Source organism: Diadema antillarum, unplaced genomic scaffold (genome assembly GCF_040938485.1).
Source record: "Diadema antillarum isolate AM-2024a unplaced genomic scaffold, OU_Dant_1.0 seq00000357_RagTag, whole genome shotgun sequence".
NCBI lineage: Eukaryota > Metazoa > Echinodermata > Echinoidea > Diadematoida > Diadematidae > Diadema > Diadema antillarum.
In genome coordinates, this window is record NW_027271363.1 from 713,255 (window position 1) to 732,226 (window position 18,972).

At 38.9% G+C, this 18,972-nt stretch overlaps 1 protein-coding gene across 1 annotated transcript in view; it reads left to right on the forward strand.

Moving 5' to 3' along the window:
• The window catches only part of LOC139731105 (uncharacterized), a 159,613-nt gene extending 145,420 nt beyond the window's left edge, over positions 1-14,193 (forward strand). The window contains exons 61-74 of the mRNA XM_071641985.1: positions 977-1,111; positions 1,634-1,690; positions 2,587-2,744; positions 3,459-3,545; positions 4,533-4,671; positions 5,550-5,701; positions 6,346-6,553; positions 7,737-7,990; positions 8,802-8,891; positions 9,841-10,036; positions 11,040-11,191; positions 11,523-11,601; positions 12,946-13,033; positions 13,950-14,193. Coding sequence (XP_071498086.1) covers positions 977-1,111; positions 1,634-1,690; positions 2,587-2,744; positions 3,459-3,545; positions 4,533-4,671; positions 5,550-5,701; positions 6,346-6,553; positions 7,737-7,990; positions 8,802-8,891; positions 9,841-10,036; positions 11,040-11,191; positions 11,523-11,601; positions 12,946-13,033; positions 13,950-14,193 — 2,039 coding nt within the window. The remainder of the gene's footprint in view (positions 1-976; positions 1,112-1,633; positions 1,691-2,586; positions 2,745-3,458; positions 3,546-4,532; positions 4,672-5,549; positions 5,702-6,345; positions 6,554-7,736; positions 7,991-8,801; positions 8,892-9,840; positions 10,037-11,039; positions 11,192-11,522; positions 11,602-12,945; positions 13,034-13,949) is intronic.
• The last annotated feature ends 4,779 nt before the right edge of the window (positions 14,194-18,972 follow it).

The following is an 18,972-nucleotide window of genomic DNA, read 5'->3' on the forward strand; positions in this document are numbered from 1 at the left end:
TGGACAGCAACAAAAGTAGTATACCGAGGTGTAGCCGAGTTCAGTGGCATATCAAATGTTTTAGGTTGCCCTTTTGGTACTCCTATGATATACATTTATTTCTTGTATGCTTGAGTTGTACCCTGTGAGCATATGTCATGTAGTAGGATAACTGATTAAAATTCCATGTATGTACTAGGATAATGCTAAGATGATTCTTGACTGCAAAATGTCCCTACTACTTGATGGGCTGAGGGTCAGTGATCTGATTATTTTCAATGAAAGAGCACTTCAATATTACACCATTCCCTCAAATATTCAACTTAAGCCGTAGTGAGCTTTGTTTGCCAATTGACACTGGCACACATGCTGGAGTACCTACTTCTCCAATTGGCAGTGATGTCTGAAAATTAATTTTCAATGGATAGACATTACCTAATAATGTCACCATGGCCATCTTGTTGGACCGAGGCACACTGCTACATCTGAGTGGGCCTGTTAACCTACGGCTAGGTCAAATTTGGAGTGATTAACTTAAATGTTGGTTGAAAGAGAGAGGTAAGTTATCCATTTATGTGGTCAGGCACATAGCTGATCTTGTTGCGCTCTTTCATTGGCAGTGAGTAATCCAGGCATCCAAACTTGACCTAGATGTTGATTGGCAAGCCCACTAACAGGAAAGCCTTGGTGACACAATAGGGATTAGGGGATTAGGATAGGGATTGGGGATTGGGATCATCTCCATTCTATAGCAATTTGTTTTCAGATGCCTGTGTCAATCAGTGAAAAAAGCACTCCCATTACCATTTGCAAATAAAGCACAATAAGTGTTAAACAGTTGAAGACTAGTCTTGAGTGCATGTACACGCTTTGTACTATTAAACTCGGATAGGTGCCTATGGGAAATGAGTATAATAGCAAATTCAGTTCATCTTCAGCAGGTTACTCAAAATCCTTGGGCACATACAGGATTAATGTGAATCTCTTTTTGCAACAGGTGCCGGGGTGTACTTGGAGAATGTGACTGTGAAGGAGGCGGAGGATGCGGAGGAGGAGTACCTCTTCCCTGCCAACAACTGGCTTGATGACCACGTGGGTGACAAGAAGACACACAGACAACTCAAACTCATCGGTGAGTGCATCTTGCCTGAATACTGGACAGTCAATATTTATTTCACCCGTCTTTATACTTTTCATCATTAATGAAAACTGTGTGAGAATTCAGAACATTTTTGCACTTGAAACATAGTGTATGATTTCACTGGTTCAATCCCCTAGATTATGTAGTATTTATTTTGTAAGATATATTCAAATGTTGCAATGTTTTGTAAAAAGAAAAAAAATCAAACCAATTGAATTGGAGATATTTTGATGCCTAAAACTTAATTGCAGGTTTTTCTTTGCATAATATATTTCTCATGCATGGAATGCCTACAATGTACAGTACTTCGACATATTTTCAGATAGTCTGTAGTTTTGACGCAATGTTTCAAAATTTGTTTAGATACAGTGTAGCATAGCATTGGATGAACAGTTGTGCAAAAAAAAAAAGATGAAGAATGTATCAGCTGTAGTAATTGATCAGTGACAAGTCTGTCACATCTTGAACAGCAGCCATTGGTAATGTGTTTGTTCTGACCTAATTATGTCACAGGAAAGCGATCCACAAAGGCAGTTGAAGAACCAGCGGATGAACAGAAGCCTGAATCAAGTAAGTCTTGCATATTGCCAAGTCATATGAAAGATCATACAGACCATAATGATATCTGCATGTCGTATAAAGGGGTCTAGGGCAATTACCCCGTGGGCAATTACCCCGGACCCTTCCCCTGGCCCTAATTCTAATCCTAATCCTGAACCTAATCCTACATGTAACCCTAACCCAAACTCCTCTTGGGGTAATTGCCCGGATACGCGTATAAAGGCATACCGATTCCAGACTAACAGCAGTTATAATGATCAAGTAGAAGTTTTTGTTTTCAATTTCTTTCTTTCAATCATTCTCAACTTATTTTTTTTTTCTTGGTGGGGGCGGGGCGATATTAGTATTATTTTATTGGCATGCATCTGCAGTGTCAATGACACCAAGTTTTAGGTCACCAAACAGGATTGTACTTTACATGAATAAGATATGGCAAGAAAAGGAGCACAATATCAATTTGCAGCTGTACACTAATTCAAAACATCATACTTCTCTTACAGTTCTGAGTAATCTTTTGTGTATACGTGTGTGCATATATATATATATACATATATATAATTATTAGAAGAAAGAGTCTCAAGTACGCCATGGATCCAACGATTACAAAAACTTTTATTACAAAATTTTCGGTCTGCCTCAGACCTTCGTCAGTGCAAAGACATTGTCTTTGCATTGTCTTTGCACTGACAAAGGTCTGAGGTAGACCGAAAATTTTGTAATAAAATTTTTTGTAATCATTGGATCCATGGCGTACTTGAGACTCTTTCTTCTAATAATTACAACATTCGAAGTCCAACATGGGGAAAATTCCAAGATGTACATATATACAATGTACAATGTATATATATATATAACAAAAATGATGAAAATAATAATTGTGTGATTCCTCCATTTTCTCATGTCAGAGGGAGACTGGGCAGTGTTTGTCAAGACGGCGGAGAGCTCACCGTCGTCATTCACCGCCAATCTCCATCTCACTGTCTATGATGGCAAGACTTCGTCGGGACCGCATCATCTGGCACCGGAGGATGGCTTCCAGCCGGGCCAGGAAACAGAGTGCAAGGTTGGGGGTTTTATTATATTACAACAACTACATGTATTACTAAAGCAGGAACAAATGATTGTGGTATTGTGAAATATACAATTGTATGTACATTTGTATGCATGATATGTTTACCTTCACAAGCGCTTTTATGTCATCCACTAAATAATGTAGTTATGGTGCGAATGAATCTCTTGACTACGGCTGTATTTCCAGTGGTTGTGCAATAGCACAGTGGAAAAGACCATAGGCACTCAGTCATTGGGTCCCCAGTTCAAGTCCCCATCATCAACAGTTAAGTCCCTGGGCAAGGTACTTTAGTCTCCTTGCCTAGATCTGCATACGGGACAAAGAGCTACAATGTGTACATGTACCAGTCCCGTCGTTTTCTGCTTTTCACAATCATTTGTTACTTGCTCAGTGGCCCTGTAAAGCAAGTGATAATGGCAAAAGACTCAGTCTGATAGTACATATCAACATACAGTACAAATAATGTATCCAGTAGCAGTCTGTTGACTGTTCATTATAATGCCAAAAGGGATTTTTTTTTTTTGCTTGATTTTGAGATTAGTAGATTGAATTGTTTTTTCATGATTTCTTGCAGCATTATTATATCACATTCACCGTACATCATTGAAAAGTTTTGCAACATCCATTCTGCTGCTCTGTGCTTATTGTATGTGAGATACACTTGTAAAAATTTTCCTGTGTGTCGTGCTCCATCTCTGATGACAGATAAAAGTAGAGGGAATTACGGCCATCACCAAGATCAGACTTGACCACGACAACTCAGGAGGAAACCAAGTCATCCATGTAGACACGGTAGGGTTTTCCCCGTTTCATTGTTGTGGTTTTCATGTTGGACTGTTATGAATTCTGTGGTTTCATACTGTAATGAATCAGGGATACAGTATACAATGTGCTTATAACTGGTAATGTTTCTCTATACTGGAATAGTGGCACACAATTCCTTTTCTGTGATATATATTGTGCATAACAAGATAATGCTGGTAGTGGTTTTCACTATGGTAATAATGATAATAACAATAATAATAAGTTCTTATTTACCCAGGGTAACCTCTTCAGTGTTGCCACTGCTCTACCAGAGGGCCCTGCCCATCTGATGATGATGATGATGATGACGATGATGATGATGATGATGATGATGATGATAATGATGATGATTGTTATTTTTACCATTAATATTTTACTGATATCATTATTGTCATCATTATGCTTGTTTGTGTGTTCTAGGATCATTGGTGATGTTAACTTATATTTCTTATCTTGTTCATGTCTTATGACATTGTCTACTGTGTGTGATTGACACATTTGTATTGTATTGCTGAAATATTCAAGAAAATTTAAAACAGAGAACTACTATCACTGCATTAAAAGTTATGATAATACTGTTGCATTCTCATACTACTGATCATTATCAGTTTTAGAAGTAGTAAAAGTGTATTAATATTGGTATATATATCTGTTGGTGTCCGTAATCATTGTTCTTGAACATACATACAAATGTAGTACTGTTGAGCATAAACAGGTTGATGCATCATGCCGAAATGCCTCTACAATCTCTGTGTTCTTCAATAATATGATTATTGATAATATCAGTCTTCTTTTTTACAATTTTCGTCATCATTATCCTATTTGTAGTAGTACAGGTAGAATTGTTATTGTTCTAGATATAGATATTTTTTCAATCTAATTCCTAAACAACATAACACTAATCCTTTGCATAGACAGTTGATGCATGATCTGGTGATACCTTAATAATATCCATTTATCTCCCATTCTTCTCAGGTCCGGCTAGTTGACCAGGACACTAAGGAGGAGCTCGTCTACCGGCCAGAGTGTCGCCTTGGGGAGAATGAGAAGAGTGGTGCCACCTCACTGGCTAAGGAGGTGCCCACACTGAAGGACGGTCAGCAGCCTCTGCCAGGTGGGTCAGAGATTATGTCACCAGTCTGTCAAATGAGTATATTGTGCATGTTGAATGAAGGAATGATTGAAATGGAATGGATGAATGGGTGAATGGATGGAAGAATGGAAAAATGAATGAATAGATTGGTGCAGGAATGAATCAGTAGATGGAAGAATGTGTGAATGGATGAATGAATGGATGAATGAATGAATGAATGGTGGAAGTACAGAAGGCTTGATTATTGGCGGGACAGATGGATGGATGGATGGGTTTATGAATGAATGAATGAATGAATGAATGAATGAATGAATGAATGAAACAATAGATGACTTTATGATTAAGTGAATTAATACATGTAGATACGTGTAGTTAAAAATGGGTAAACAAACAAATGTGTCTAAAAATGAGTAGGAAAGTAAATGGAGTGAATAGCAGGATTACAAGCTTACTTGTCAAATAGTAGTCAAATCATGTAATGTGTGTGTGTATGAAATAACACAAATTTTGCATTTTCCCTCCTAAAGACAACTTGAACATTGGCACTACTCAAGATGTCTCATGAAACTTCACCCTCTGAAGATTTTGGTGGTTAATTAGTAATATTTGTTCTGTAATCAAAAGTGCATGAGCTGTCTTTTGTGCATTGCAATACCTAGAAATCATACAAGGAAGATATCACAGTACAGACTATCTTTTTATAATTCCAAGGAGATGGGGTAGTTGTGTAGACTTTGCTTTTATGGTTTGTTGTTATTCTTTACACAGTTTTCAAGTAAAATTTCTGAAAATATACCAATTTTTGCTTGTTTTTTTTTGTGTATGTGTCTCATCTTCTGTTGTTGTCTTGATTGGACGTTACTCTGATAATCTCTGAATACCCTGTGATATTCTGACAGTTGTGGAGTATGAAGTCAAGACCACAACCAAAGATGAAACTGGATCCTGGAGCAACGCCAACGTCTTCATCAAACTCATCGGCGATGCCGGAGACACCGGTAGACGGCACCTGTGGAAGGCGGACCTTGAGACAGCCTTCCAGCAGGGACAGGTAAGAAATGAATTCTTTAATTTTGTGCTTTCCTTGTGCTTGGTTCTCGTATGGATATAAAATCAAGTTAATCTTACTTCGTTGATGAGGCCACGGACTTTATAGCAGTAATTTGTCCAGCTCTTAACTCTTGCATTTTTCTTTATTCCTTTAAAAAAAAAAAAAAAAAAAAAAAAGTTGTCATTATGTGTCAGGACTGTTAACAGTCCAATGTCAAATAACATTTCAGTATGCATTGGTCATTCCTATATGACAGATGCCTCTTTTTTTTCTTAAGACAGGAAAGAATTATTGTACATGTATATCCCCCAGAGGGAGGGGGTTAGAGCAAAAAAAAAAGAAAAAAAAAAAAAGAAGAAGTTGGCCGAGACAAACAGATGCACATAAAGGTGAGATTGAACGATGCTCTGTTTGCATTGTATACATGTTTAGAAATAATGATAAAGTGAGAGTGCAAAGTTAAAGGGAGATATTACAATTTTTTTATATAAGGATATAGGCTTGGCTTCCAAAAAAAAAAGAAAAGTATGTCAGATGCAGCATCAACTTATTGTATTGATGTGCAAGGCTGCATTTCCATTCATGTCATTTCCAGCCATATGTTCATGACAGCAATTGATGTTCATGTAATATTTTACTCCCAGGAGGATGTGTTTGTGCTGGAAGCTGTGGACATCGGCAAACTAGAGAGGGCGCTCATCGCGGTGGAATCGGACGAAGCAGACGATGCATGGCTGCCAGAGACGATCACCGTGTCCCCCACCAACTCCAAGGAGTCGTACGTCCTCCCCTGCAACGAGTGGGTCGGCATGACGGAAGACGCGAGCCCGGAGAGAGAGCTGGTTGTGGAAGGTGAGAGATGGAAAGATGAGAACACAACAGATGAACAGTTTACTACAGAGAATGACAATAATGACAATAACAACTAGAAAAGCACTCCGAGAGCACAGACCTCCGCCAAGCAGTTACTTGCCACTGATGATCTTGCCCTTCCATGGAGATATATTTTCACCTACTGAAAAATCACCCGATTTCCCAATATAGAAGCCTTTGTTACGTCATAAGCCCTCAGATGCGCGGCGCGCCTCTCTCCATCAGAAACTAGAGCACGCACTTTAGTGCGCGCATGCAAACCTCAAAATACGCGCAGCCTGATCTCCCAAGTTCATTGACCCTACCTGTCAAAATATCAAAATCGTTCATAAATTCCCCAAAAATTATCGGATCACGACCAAAAGTTAATCGTTTGTTACTTGTGTCATTCTCAACCTTTTCTACAAGTTTCATTCAAATCCTTTAACTACTTTTTGAGTTATTTTGCACACGGACAAACGAACGAACCAACCAACCAACTAACTAACAAACAAACCAACGGTAACGAAAACATACCCCCCCCCCCCCCCCCCCCCCCCCCCCCCCCCCCCCCCCCCCCCGGCGGAGGTAATAATGATATATCAATCTCCACTGCATAGAAACTTTATGATATATGTTCTACAACTCTGCAAGAACTCCCAGTTCTCTAATTATTGACAGGTTATAATGATAATGGGCCACAGTTTGGCACTGCACATTCACATCTGAAATTTCCTCATGTTGTGTATATTTTATGCAATGGAGGTTGCAGGAGGAATACACATACGTTTTTAAAACTCTGAATGTCATGGATATACTTTATATATTTGAATTTGAGCTTACACACAAAGTTTATGTGACCTATGAATTGGTAACCTTTCTCTTGTCTTTGTCATTTTTATATGCCATAAGTAATACAATAATTATAATAATACAATAATTATAATAATACATGTACAATACTTATAATAATACATTTGCACAGCGCATTTTCCATAAACGTACATGTTCAAATGTGCTTTACCGTTGGATTGTTTATTAAACATTTAAGTTAATGAAACAAGTGAGTTTTTAGAGGTTCTTTGAAGATGATGATGGTGAAATGAAATTGGGATTTCCATGTGTTACAGTAAGGCCGCTCCATCCCAACTCCTTCATGTTTTCCTCTTTTTTTCTCCTTCAGGTGAGGGCAAGTCGACTGCAAAAGAGGGCAATGAGGAGGAGTCAGGGTCGAAGGGGTCTTGGACGTTATGGCTCACCCCCGGATCTGACGATGGAATGGGCTGCAACTCCAAGCTGCACGTGACAGCCTATGGAAGTCAGGGCACCAGCAGGACTGTTCCATTGGAGAACGGGGAGGCGGAGGGAGCAGGCGATGATGGAGGAGGGGGAGGAGATGCAATGCTGTATCCACCAGGAGTGACCAAGAAATTTGAAGTGAGTACAATGGCAAATTCATTCTGTTGCAGATCATTTCAGTGATATTTAGTCTGCATATTATGTTATATTACAGTCCCTCTGATTCTGAGTCCTTAGATAGACATAGATAATGTGTGGAATTTTCACACATCATAATTCTGCCTGGGAACTCCCCAGTACTGTACCTCATCATGGCTATAATCAGTGAGTTTTGTTGTGCTTTTGTTTCTACTTTTTCTTTTGAGGAAATAGTTGTACTTAATTGTACAAGTTCACAAACCTGACATCTCAATGTAGTGGACATCAAGGGGTATACCGGCCATAATTATCTTTTGATTGCCTTGGTTAACGGTCTAAAACAACAGATCTAAAGATCTCATTTTAAAACTAGTAGCTGTATCTGCCAAGAAACACCAGCATACATAACCAGAATGTACATATGGTCAACTGTATTCATCTTTTAAGATTGCAGCCTTCAGAGTAAAAGTTCTTTCCTGTGATGCATTTTTAAAAAGGTTAAAATCTTCTTCCATGTTTAAATCCATGGACGAGTGTTTTGTTCAAGAGAGGATGTGTAGTGTGTGTGTATGGATTTCTGTGTGTGGATGCATGTGTCTGTCTACAATTATAATGAACTGAGCCTGAAAAGAAATAAAGTTACACCACTGCAAAGATGCAGACTTTACATGTTTAATTTGTTTTTCATTATAATTTCACACAAACTGATTCACATGTGTGTTACCTTGAATTATGAGCCAAATGATGCCAGACGTCTTTTTCAAATCAAGTCATCATCACCGTTATCGTCATCATACCTTGCTCCCCATAGATTGATGTCGGAGAGATTGGACCCATCTACAAGATCCGCATCTCCCTGGATGGAGACGATACAAATCCGCCCCAGATGTTCCTGAAGAAGGTGGGGCTGGTGTCATGTCGTTGTTGTGTTTTGTTTGTTTTGTTTTGTTTTGTTTTGTTTTTGTTGCCTATTGACCTGCATGTAACTTGCAAGCACCTCCTTGATTTGCGCTCGAAAACCTTCTTGAGCATTGGCAACCTTATAGCGGAAGATAATCATAAACTAAAAATGGAGATCGATGTCTCTTCTGTACACTGTATGAATGTTTGTCTCACCATTCCACTTTATACACATCATATGCAATGAACTATGAGTATGTTGAATAAGTGCCAGTGCCCTGCAGGCCCAAAGCTGAGAATATACAGGTCTTTATTGACTTACTTCATACATTTTATGTGGGCATCATTGTGCGTGAGCTAACAAACTTCTTATGGGCTACAAAGATGTAGAACATACAAATGTAGAACAAAGAGTTAAATGACAGAAACAAGTTGCTACTTTGTTGTACCAATACAAAGGAAACACCTACAAGTAATGTATCATGACTACCCCAGGCTAATTCTGGACCAGTTAAAAATCAATTTGAAAAGTAAAAGTACAATTTTACAAGCACAACAGTGAACATTAGATGAAAATCAGATACAAGCGAGGGAAGTTATGATATAGTGAAGTTCTGCTACTATTAAACAGATGATACAATGTGCAAATATGGCTGAGTTGATGACACATAATAACAATGTCATGAAATCGGCATGTTCCAATGATCTTGTATAAAAAAAAAGAAAAAACAACTGATGAAAACTCAGTTTTTTTCTTCAAAAGCTCATGACATCTCTTTGAATTCTTATTCAATTTTTGTCAAAGTTTCACAGCTGTGCTTGTCAATTTCACCCATTCTTATCAGATTCACTTTTTGCTGGTACACCACTTCCCTATTTTCATATTTTCATGTGCAATATGTGTCAGAAATAATCGTTCTTTAATCTGCTCCTCCTCCTTCACCTCCCAGATAAAAATGAAGGATAAGGACACGATGCAGGAATTCCACTTCTTCGTCGACCGCTGGCTGAAATGGTCTTCCAACATCTGGAGAGAGGGCGGTGAGAAGAGCGGAGAGACAGAAGGAAGCGAGGAGAAAGATGATGAGGTCGACAGTCCTGTCCTCGAACTCCCTACAATAAGGCCTGACATGCCTCCAGAGAAAGGTAGCATATTTTTCATGATTTGAATACACTGTATGTCAATAAATGTTGTGCTCCATCAGGATACGATGTAGTTGATGAGTTTGATACCTACTTATTATAGTTTTACTGCTGACCATTTTACCAGGGGCCTGTTGCATAAAAGTTACACGTATGGTAACTTTGCCATCCAATGGTAACTACCATGGCAACAATTCTCAACAGCCAATCAAAATCAAGAATTCCATGAAAGTTACCATTTGATGGCAAAGTTACCATAATTGTAGCTTTTATACAACGGGCCCCAGATTTATAAAGCTTATTAGATGTATGTATCATCGTGATATGTCTTCATGAGGAGAATATTAACTTCTGCCATTTGGGAGCGACTCAAGTTGTATCTGTTCTTTGTTTATTAAAATATTGCAAAGTCAGAAGTTCCTAAAAGCTTTCAACAAGAGTGTACCGTCAGTGAACCCTACAATGTGTAGTACATTTAGAAGTAAGTGTGCTCTGCATTTCACTGATTAACAAGCCCAGAGACTCCAACCCCAAGCACCTTCTGATCTGGAGATTCTCCCGCCCGAAACCCCTAGCAAACTGGAGACTCCAAGTTCATGTTTGCGAAGTGCGAAGTTCCTAGGGTTCTAGATGCTCTCTGGTGCTATCTAAGGCTTATTTTTTCAACATACAGTAGCAAATCATTTCCAACGGGAGACACAGAGCCGGGGCGGGAGGAATTAAATCTCAAGCGGGAGAACGGGAGATTTTGCAAAAGTGGGTTTTCGGCGGGAGATCTCCCATTGAAAACGGGAGAGTTGGAGCCTCTGCAAGCCCAATCAGTCTTTTGTAGATTGGAAATTACCAATAGGTAATAGAATGATTGTTCCTCTTCTTCTGTTGTTGCCGATAATAAGAAATTGCAATATGTGACTCTTTCTTAAAGCGCCTTGTTGCTAAATGTTGCATCCGATCTTCACTTTTCTGGTCTAATGGCTGTCATTCCGTTGTTATCAACCCTTCCCAGTTGTGCGTTACAAGGTTGAAATTCACACCGGTAGCGAGGAGAACGGAGAAACCTCGAGTCAGGCGTATGTCATGCTGGTCGGTAACCATGGCGACACGGGCAAGAGGCAACTCGTCTGGGGCGAGGACAAGAAAGTCTTTGAGAAGGGGGCGGTAAGTGTGATTTAAATACCAGAGTTACAGAAAAAAAAAATAATGCCGCTACTGCTACAAACTGTATATACATGACGTATATCATGAATAACATGTATATGCATTGTACATTTTTATATATCATTTGTGCCATGAGTAGAATGTGTTGCATAGATTATCTGCTCAGACTCTGAACAGTCTCTGCCAGATGAACTTTTCTCCAGATAAACACAAACATAAAATTAAAATTCTACCATTATATTTCATAGTGTATGATAAAGATTTACATGATGTGTTCTGATTGGATACTCTGTAGCAAAGAATCATCATTTTCCTCATATCAAACTTGCAGGTCGATGCGTTCACCATTGAAAGCGTCTCCGTTGGGGACATCTTGCAGTGCATTGTGGGACATGATGGATCCACGCCAGGTATTGTTCAATGGCCATGGCCCACAGAGTTTTACATATTGAACATACTCGCATGATACCCTTGAACATCATTATAGCCAGCTCAGATATACTGAGACACCTGATGTAAAGTACAAGTCCCATTTGTGTTTAACCTTTTGCTTTATCTCTGATATAATGAGGAAATTACAGGGGTTGCCAAGCAGCTCACTCTTAACCTGTTGAAGACGAATTGATTTTGCTATAGCACACATTTTCCATAGATACCTGCCCAAGTATACTCTGAACTAGTCTTCAACGGGTTAAGAGGTTCCCCTGTGTTTGCATTATTATACCCCTATTAAACCCCACTACACTCAGCAGGTAGTAAGCCCTATACATTGCTAACTGCTCACATACATGTACAGTGTACCAACCTAAACCCTGTTTAAATAGAACCATGCTTGTTTGGTTTGAAATACTGTAACATCGGATTAGACAATTTCTAAGTCCAAGAAACAATGAATTCCAATTGATCATATGACCGTGCATCACAAAACCAACAAAAAGTCGCGCGCTCTGATTTTGCGTGACGACTCAAAATAGGTGAAATGAGTCATGCTAGTCTATCTTCAGTTTTTATATTTTCTGAAAGAGCAATTCTTGTTCTACATTATTATACATATTGGAAACATGAAACAAATGGGAAATTGTGTTTCTTGCAAGTTTTTTGTTTTGTTTTTTAAATGGTGCAATTAGGTATGTTTAGAGACCCCTTTTCATTTCTTTAAAAAAAAAAAGATGCTTTACACACTCCTCACTTTCAACTCTAAAGGCTTTTAAAAGGATGCTGCTACTGCATTTAAAGTTAGTATTAAGTAAGGAATAGAATATGCTTCGTAAGTGTGGAAAATGTCTGTTTCCCTTTCATTTCTCTTTATTGCGGTTGCTGCAGAGTTTTACATTTCTGTTTTTCGTCCCATTACTTTCCCAGAGCACAGCCTGGTGAGATTAATCACTTCAAGAGACCCTGAACTTCAAAGCCTCTATTAATTAGTAAACAATTTTCCAGAGTGTGTGTTTTCCTTCTTTGTCAAGACAGGCAAGGAAAGTCCCTTTGTATTGAGTTTTACATAATTTTAAAGCTTAACCTGTTGAGGACTAGTCCCAAGTAAACTCGGGCAGGTGTCAATGGAAAATGCACGTTGCAGCAAAATCAGCCCGTCCTCAACGGGTTAAAGTCTGCTCTTTCAGAACCTGCCCATAACTAAAAACAAAAGAGTATCCTGTGAACTTGTGTAGCGTGGCTGGCAAAGGCAAAATTTTTGACGATTTGGTTGATAAATGAATTTAGAGTTTGTCCTCTGTTTGATGTCTAACTTCCAGAATCCGGCTGGTACCTGGAGAAAGTGATCGTCACGGAAACGCCATCAAATGGTGTGGATGAGAAGACTTTCACTTTTGGGTGTGACCAGTAAGTACACATAGTAGTGTTGTTGGACTTTTATTTTTCCTTCTCCTTCTTTTTCTTTTTCTTTCTTCTTCTTTTTCTTTGCCACCATTCACATAACATTTGCAGATGTGGTATTAAAGTAGCCGACATCACTAAAAGCACAGCTTTGCTTATATATGTACATGTGTAATTTACGTGACTGTATATTGTGGCTGTGCAAAGTACAAAAAGCGTATGTTTTTAATGCAAGGTACATCTGTCGTAAAGGTTAGTGTGGGTACATAGGGCCTATCCATTGTTGCTTGACAACACCCTGCCCCCACCCTCATTAGGCAACGTTGCCAATTTGTGACTTTGGCATTGATGATTTACTTGAGTATAGGCTATACATGTACTTGCACGTACATGTACAGTATTTTATATAGTGGACAGGAATAAACCAGCTTGTAGTTACTGTAAATCATGTGCACATTTCCCCGATTACCTTTCTTTTTTTTATGAGTTGGTTAGAAACTTCACTTGTTTTCAAAGCAACATAATGCATTAGCTTGCCTGACAGAACAATTTATGGAATTCATTGGGAAATAAAGAATGAACTTGGCTGCATGTAGACCAGATGATCAGAATGGTCCATCAGTTAATAATTAGGGAAGCATACTCATTTCAGTATTTTGCACTGAATGCATTGACAATTTGTCTCTTTTGTTATAGTCAAATACTAGGCTTTAATTGAACACTCTGTCGCTGTCAGGTGGATGTGTTTGGCAAGCACTGTTTATAGAGATTGTGTGAATAACGATTATATCACAGATACAAAAATGTACTTAACTCTGAGAATTAAAAAAACAAATTTCCCTAGTATAACAAATAATCTTTTTCTAAAATGGAACTACAGTGAACTGGCTTACTAATATCCCCCACCACTTTGCTCCAACAGGTGGCTAGCTGTAGACCAGGGAGACAACAAGACCGAGGTGACACTGGAAGCAGACACACCCAAAGAAGATGGAGGGGCAGCGGAGGAACCACCCGGCAACTCAGAGGAACCACCCGGCAACCCAGAGGAACCACCCAGCAACCCAGAGGAAGGGCCCAAAGAGGACACTCCCCCCGGCGATGCAGACACGCCCCCTGCCGATGCGGACAATGGAGCGGACACTCCAAACAGTGGAGCAGAATAGTTGGAGTGAGCACACCCGTGGATATTAACCCGTTGAAGATTAGTCTTGAGTACATATACAAGTGTACATGTACTCAGTCAGATGTCTGTTGGAAATGTGTGTTATATCAGAATCAGCTCAGCCTCAATGGGTTAACTTGAGGGACTATACATCCTTGTGTGGGTGTGTACATACTGAGGAAGACACACTGGTAACATTTTGCCTTGGTCCCACCCATTTCATGTCATGCTGTAATTCCCATGTGTCTGTTCTTACTGGCTTTCTAGACAACAGGCTAGTCCCCACTGGAAGTCCAGCGTAGAACAAATAAACAGACACACACCCACAAAAACAGCAACAACAAGGCATGAGGTATTGAGTTGGGACTAAACTATTGTGATGAATATTCATTTCCTCTCTATACTCAGCATTCATTGCACAGTGGATATGTGTGATACTGTATCAGGGGCCTATAGCAAAAAGCTTTTTACCTGAGAAAAACTCGGGTTGATTTTTAACAGAGATTTTCCTGTGTAAAGTCAATAGGGGAATCATGCTAACCTGAGTTTTCAGTTCGTACCAGAGTTTTCTCGGGTTAAACGTTTTATGCAACAGGCCCCAAATGAAGAACTTGTAAGTGAGAAGACAGACAATTTGTTTGTATTCCCTGTTTCACTGAAAATGTGAGAGTAAGAATGCATATGAAAGTACAAGTACAATGTACCTGGAAATGGTCCCCAGTTAGGGCAAAGAACATGGCTAAGCACAAGCCAGTACCAAAAGAAGGCTGAAGTAACTTGGTGGTTGAACAATGCTGTTGCAATGTCAGCTAAGCAGCTGCCAAGATATTAAGTGCTACTGTACTTTCATACCGGTAATCCATTTCCTCAACTAACATACGTGTAGTACGGTACGTACATGTAGGATGTAATCCCACTACTGTGAAGTACAGTGTAATGCTTGCTAGGGTATCGGCATACAGTGTACATGTTGTCTTATGGTGTTTTCGTTTTGAAGGATATATTTTTCTGGATGGCGCTATTGCATCTCGCTGTACGGCTTTGTGCAGGTGTAACCAAATGAAAATGGGCAAATTCAGACGGGTGTCTCTTGTACAAATTAAGTTACACTGTACATCTGCCAGAAAGTGTTTTGTGAATATTTGCCCATGTGAAATGTATGTTATGATCATTGTGCATTGAATGGTTGTATGACTGTGATGTGGTCATTGTTATGATTTGCTTGTTTTGTTAGCCATGCGATATTTGTATCAACCACTCTGAGCCCTTCCCATTTACTCTGTTCATATCAGTTTGTACTATTAAGACATTGAAAAATCTTACATGATATAGGATGCATCATTTTCAGGGGCATAAAATAATAATTCACAAGGATTTGGGGGTCTTTTGCTATCAAAACCAATCTGAGTTGTATGATCTTCAACAAAAAAAAAATTATATGTACAGAAGAGAACTTCTAGAAGTCAGTGCACCATTGAACTCTGATGTTGATTTTCTTATGCCATGCCTTCAAAAGATACAGTATAAATTGTGTCTTGTCTGAAACCCCCCGTAACACTGAACCTTACCATATTGGAGACCAAAAGAACATAATGGATATTAACTGTACATTGTAGGTTTACTTTTATAGCAGAAAAGCTTGCACTGTCAGCCCCTTAGTGTTGTATATTTTTCTGGAGCCTTCCCTTCCTAACAAAGATCAAGTGACGTATTAAAGTGAAGCAGTTTATTTGAATATGTGTCAGTGGTATTTGATGCACAATGATTATGCACTGTGCAATTGTTCAAGACAAAAATGTGAGTGACAATGTGCTGAGTGACAATCAATGAATGTGAGTGTGTGTGTGTGCATTTTGTGTGTGTGTGTGTGTGTGTGTGTGTGTGTGTGTGTGCTTAGAGATCACCATCATTGTTTCAGATCTACCTTTTGAATTGTGGGCAAAAAGGACCTTTGAGGATCCAGGTTTGGCTCTGCCGATGCAGAACACATTTTCATGTTTAATGAACAAATTTGTAAAACTAGGCTTAAACGGAGGGCATTGAAAATGTACATACCAGCATTAAATTTGACAGACTCAATGTAAGCAGTGCTCACCAAGATGGAGAAAGCTGATTTACATGATGGGAAGCGATATATGTATTTTGCCTGATATTTCTGTTTTTTTTGTTGTTGGAATGTCGTAAAGAATGAAATTAGAAGGTCGTCTCGTTTGTAAATACATCAGCATCACGCAGCCTTTAAATCTTCATTGTTTTGTCACTGTAATAAGGAGCTGCATCCCAAGTTTCATGTACAGTAGATATATCAAGAGATTATTTCTCGACTTAATCACGATTCTATCTCTGTGCAATATGATTTATGAAGAATGTGCAGCACAAGTCTTTTGTATATATAAGAGAAGGTTTGTGTGTGTGTGTGTGTATGTGTGTGTGTGTGTATGTAGCATACAATGTAATATGTTGTGTCTGAATAATGTCTGTACACACACAGTATCTTGTAGCTTCCACTCGAGGGACGAAGATTTTCACATTTGCACGCCACTCGCAGCCTTCCTTTGAACGAACAAATCTCGCGGCCTTGTCAGAGTTTGCGCATTCCGGAATTAGGAAGGGAAGTTCTGTATTTGATAATTTCAAGATTTTTGAATTGTTAACTTTTTTTTTTTTTGAGAAAGAGAGAAAATGAACTGACATACATAAACACACTGTGCCTCGGTCTGTCTGTCAGTTGTTTGTAAGGTGTGCACAAAAACTCGGATTTGTAACTTGAGGCAGAACAAAGATGGTAGAAATCTTTGGATGATTTCATACTTTAAGTTCAACTTTGCCTACAACAGAAAATCACATTGCACTTTACACTTGATGTATATAGCTTACTTATGTGCACTTATGCTTGCACCACCTTGATGTTATGTAGTGGCATTAATAAGTACTAAATCCCCAGACAATTGTGTACATGTGTTTTTGTTCTGTATATGAGATTTTGATAATGTTGTAAAATGTATGTATAAAAAGAATACACAGAAATAATTTATATTTTAGAAATAAAAGTTATAAAAAAAAAGGCTGTAGATCAGAGCAGTTATTACTGTACCATGATAGATCTTCTATGTAGTATGATTATGTAGATGCTTATTTTTGCAACATACAACACATGTACTGCAAAATCTTGTGATGGCTCATGTATAGCAGGGGAGAGGAACACACATCACATCAAATGCCTCTAATAGTTTTTATGATGGATGTATCTTGTCATAGTGCAGTCCAGAGTACTGTAAAAGTGGATATTTTCGGCGACTAATTTTTCGCGCTTGGCTGGGTGAGAAGAGTTTCGCGTGTTTTTCATTCCGCGGAATCAAGACATCACGCACAGGAACATATGGCAAGCAAAAATATTAGCGTGCTTTTATTTTCACGTTAGTTTCTGGTTGCGCGAAATGCGCGAAAATTTCAACACCGCGAAAATTTCCACTTTTACAGTAATCTAAGCCCCTTATATGTTACCGTAAGAAATGCATCAGTTGATGCAATGTCGTTTAATGCGTATATTCATGTATGCATGTCAAAACAGAGAGTTACACAAGTTGTCTGTGAGAGCTTTAAAGGCACATGTAAAATCATCATTGCATATGAGTCCAGAGACTCCAACTCTCCCGTTTTCGACGGTAGATCTCCCGCCGAAAGCCCTTTTTTGCAAAATCTCCCGTTCTCCCGCTTGAGATTTGATTTCTCCCGCCCTGGCTCTGTGTCTCCCGTTGGAAAGGATTTCTTACTTATTGCTATCGTATGTTGAAAAAATAAGCCTGAGATAGCACCAGAGAACATCTAGAACCCTAGGAACTTCGCGCTTCGCACACATCAATTTGGAGTCTCCCGTTTGCTAAGGGTTTCGGGCGGGAGAATCTCCAGATCAGAAGGTGCTTGGGGTTGGAGTCTCTGTGAGTCGTGTTAACAAATCTTGCACAAAACGATGTTACTTTGTTTCTTTGTATGCTATAGTTCAACAAGCGTAAAAGAATACAGTGTAGACCCACAACAGTCAAAAGCAGTGTACAATTGAATACAGACTCAAATTACTTTTATTATAAAGAGTTCATATACAGTGAGCAAAATACGGTTTAATGAAATCTTAAAGAATGAAAGGCTTAGAATATGCATTTCACATAATGACAGTCATCTGATTTCATGGTGTATTAATTTGTTTATATCTAGACTCTCATTTGACTTGTATCTTTAATACCATTTTCCCCATCATCTCCCCCCCCCCCCCCACCTTTTAAGAAAGGCATCAACATGCAGAATTCATTAAATTTACAAACGGCTTTTGGTTTGCATCAGTTAAATTCACACCAGATTGTTAATATCGATAATTTACAAAATGTTCATTCATGCATGCACCTGTGCTACATGTAGAAGAATGTACATCAAACAGTATGTGTGGGAACAAAAGGAACGATGTGTTTTATAGATATTGCCAATTATGGCCTCATAATGCAGTACTATCAGGAACTTGAATGATGCATGATGGGATGGAATGCTATTTTATCTTCAGAGACATGCAATTGAATCTAGTGTGTGTGTGATGCTTTAGATTCTGTACGCTGCCAATACAAAAATATCCTTGTGTATATTAAACAACAGAGTTTCAGCATCAATAACGTGTGATAGATACTGAAATCGAAGCACACGGATTTGTAGACCGAAAGATGTGTATTTATCGTCGGGGGTATGCTCCGCGGAGATACGTCTGGCTTCACGAAAGCCCACGGTGGAAAACCGT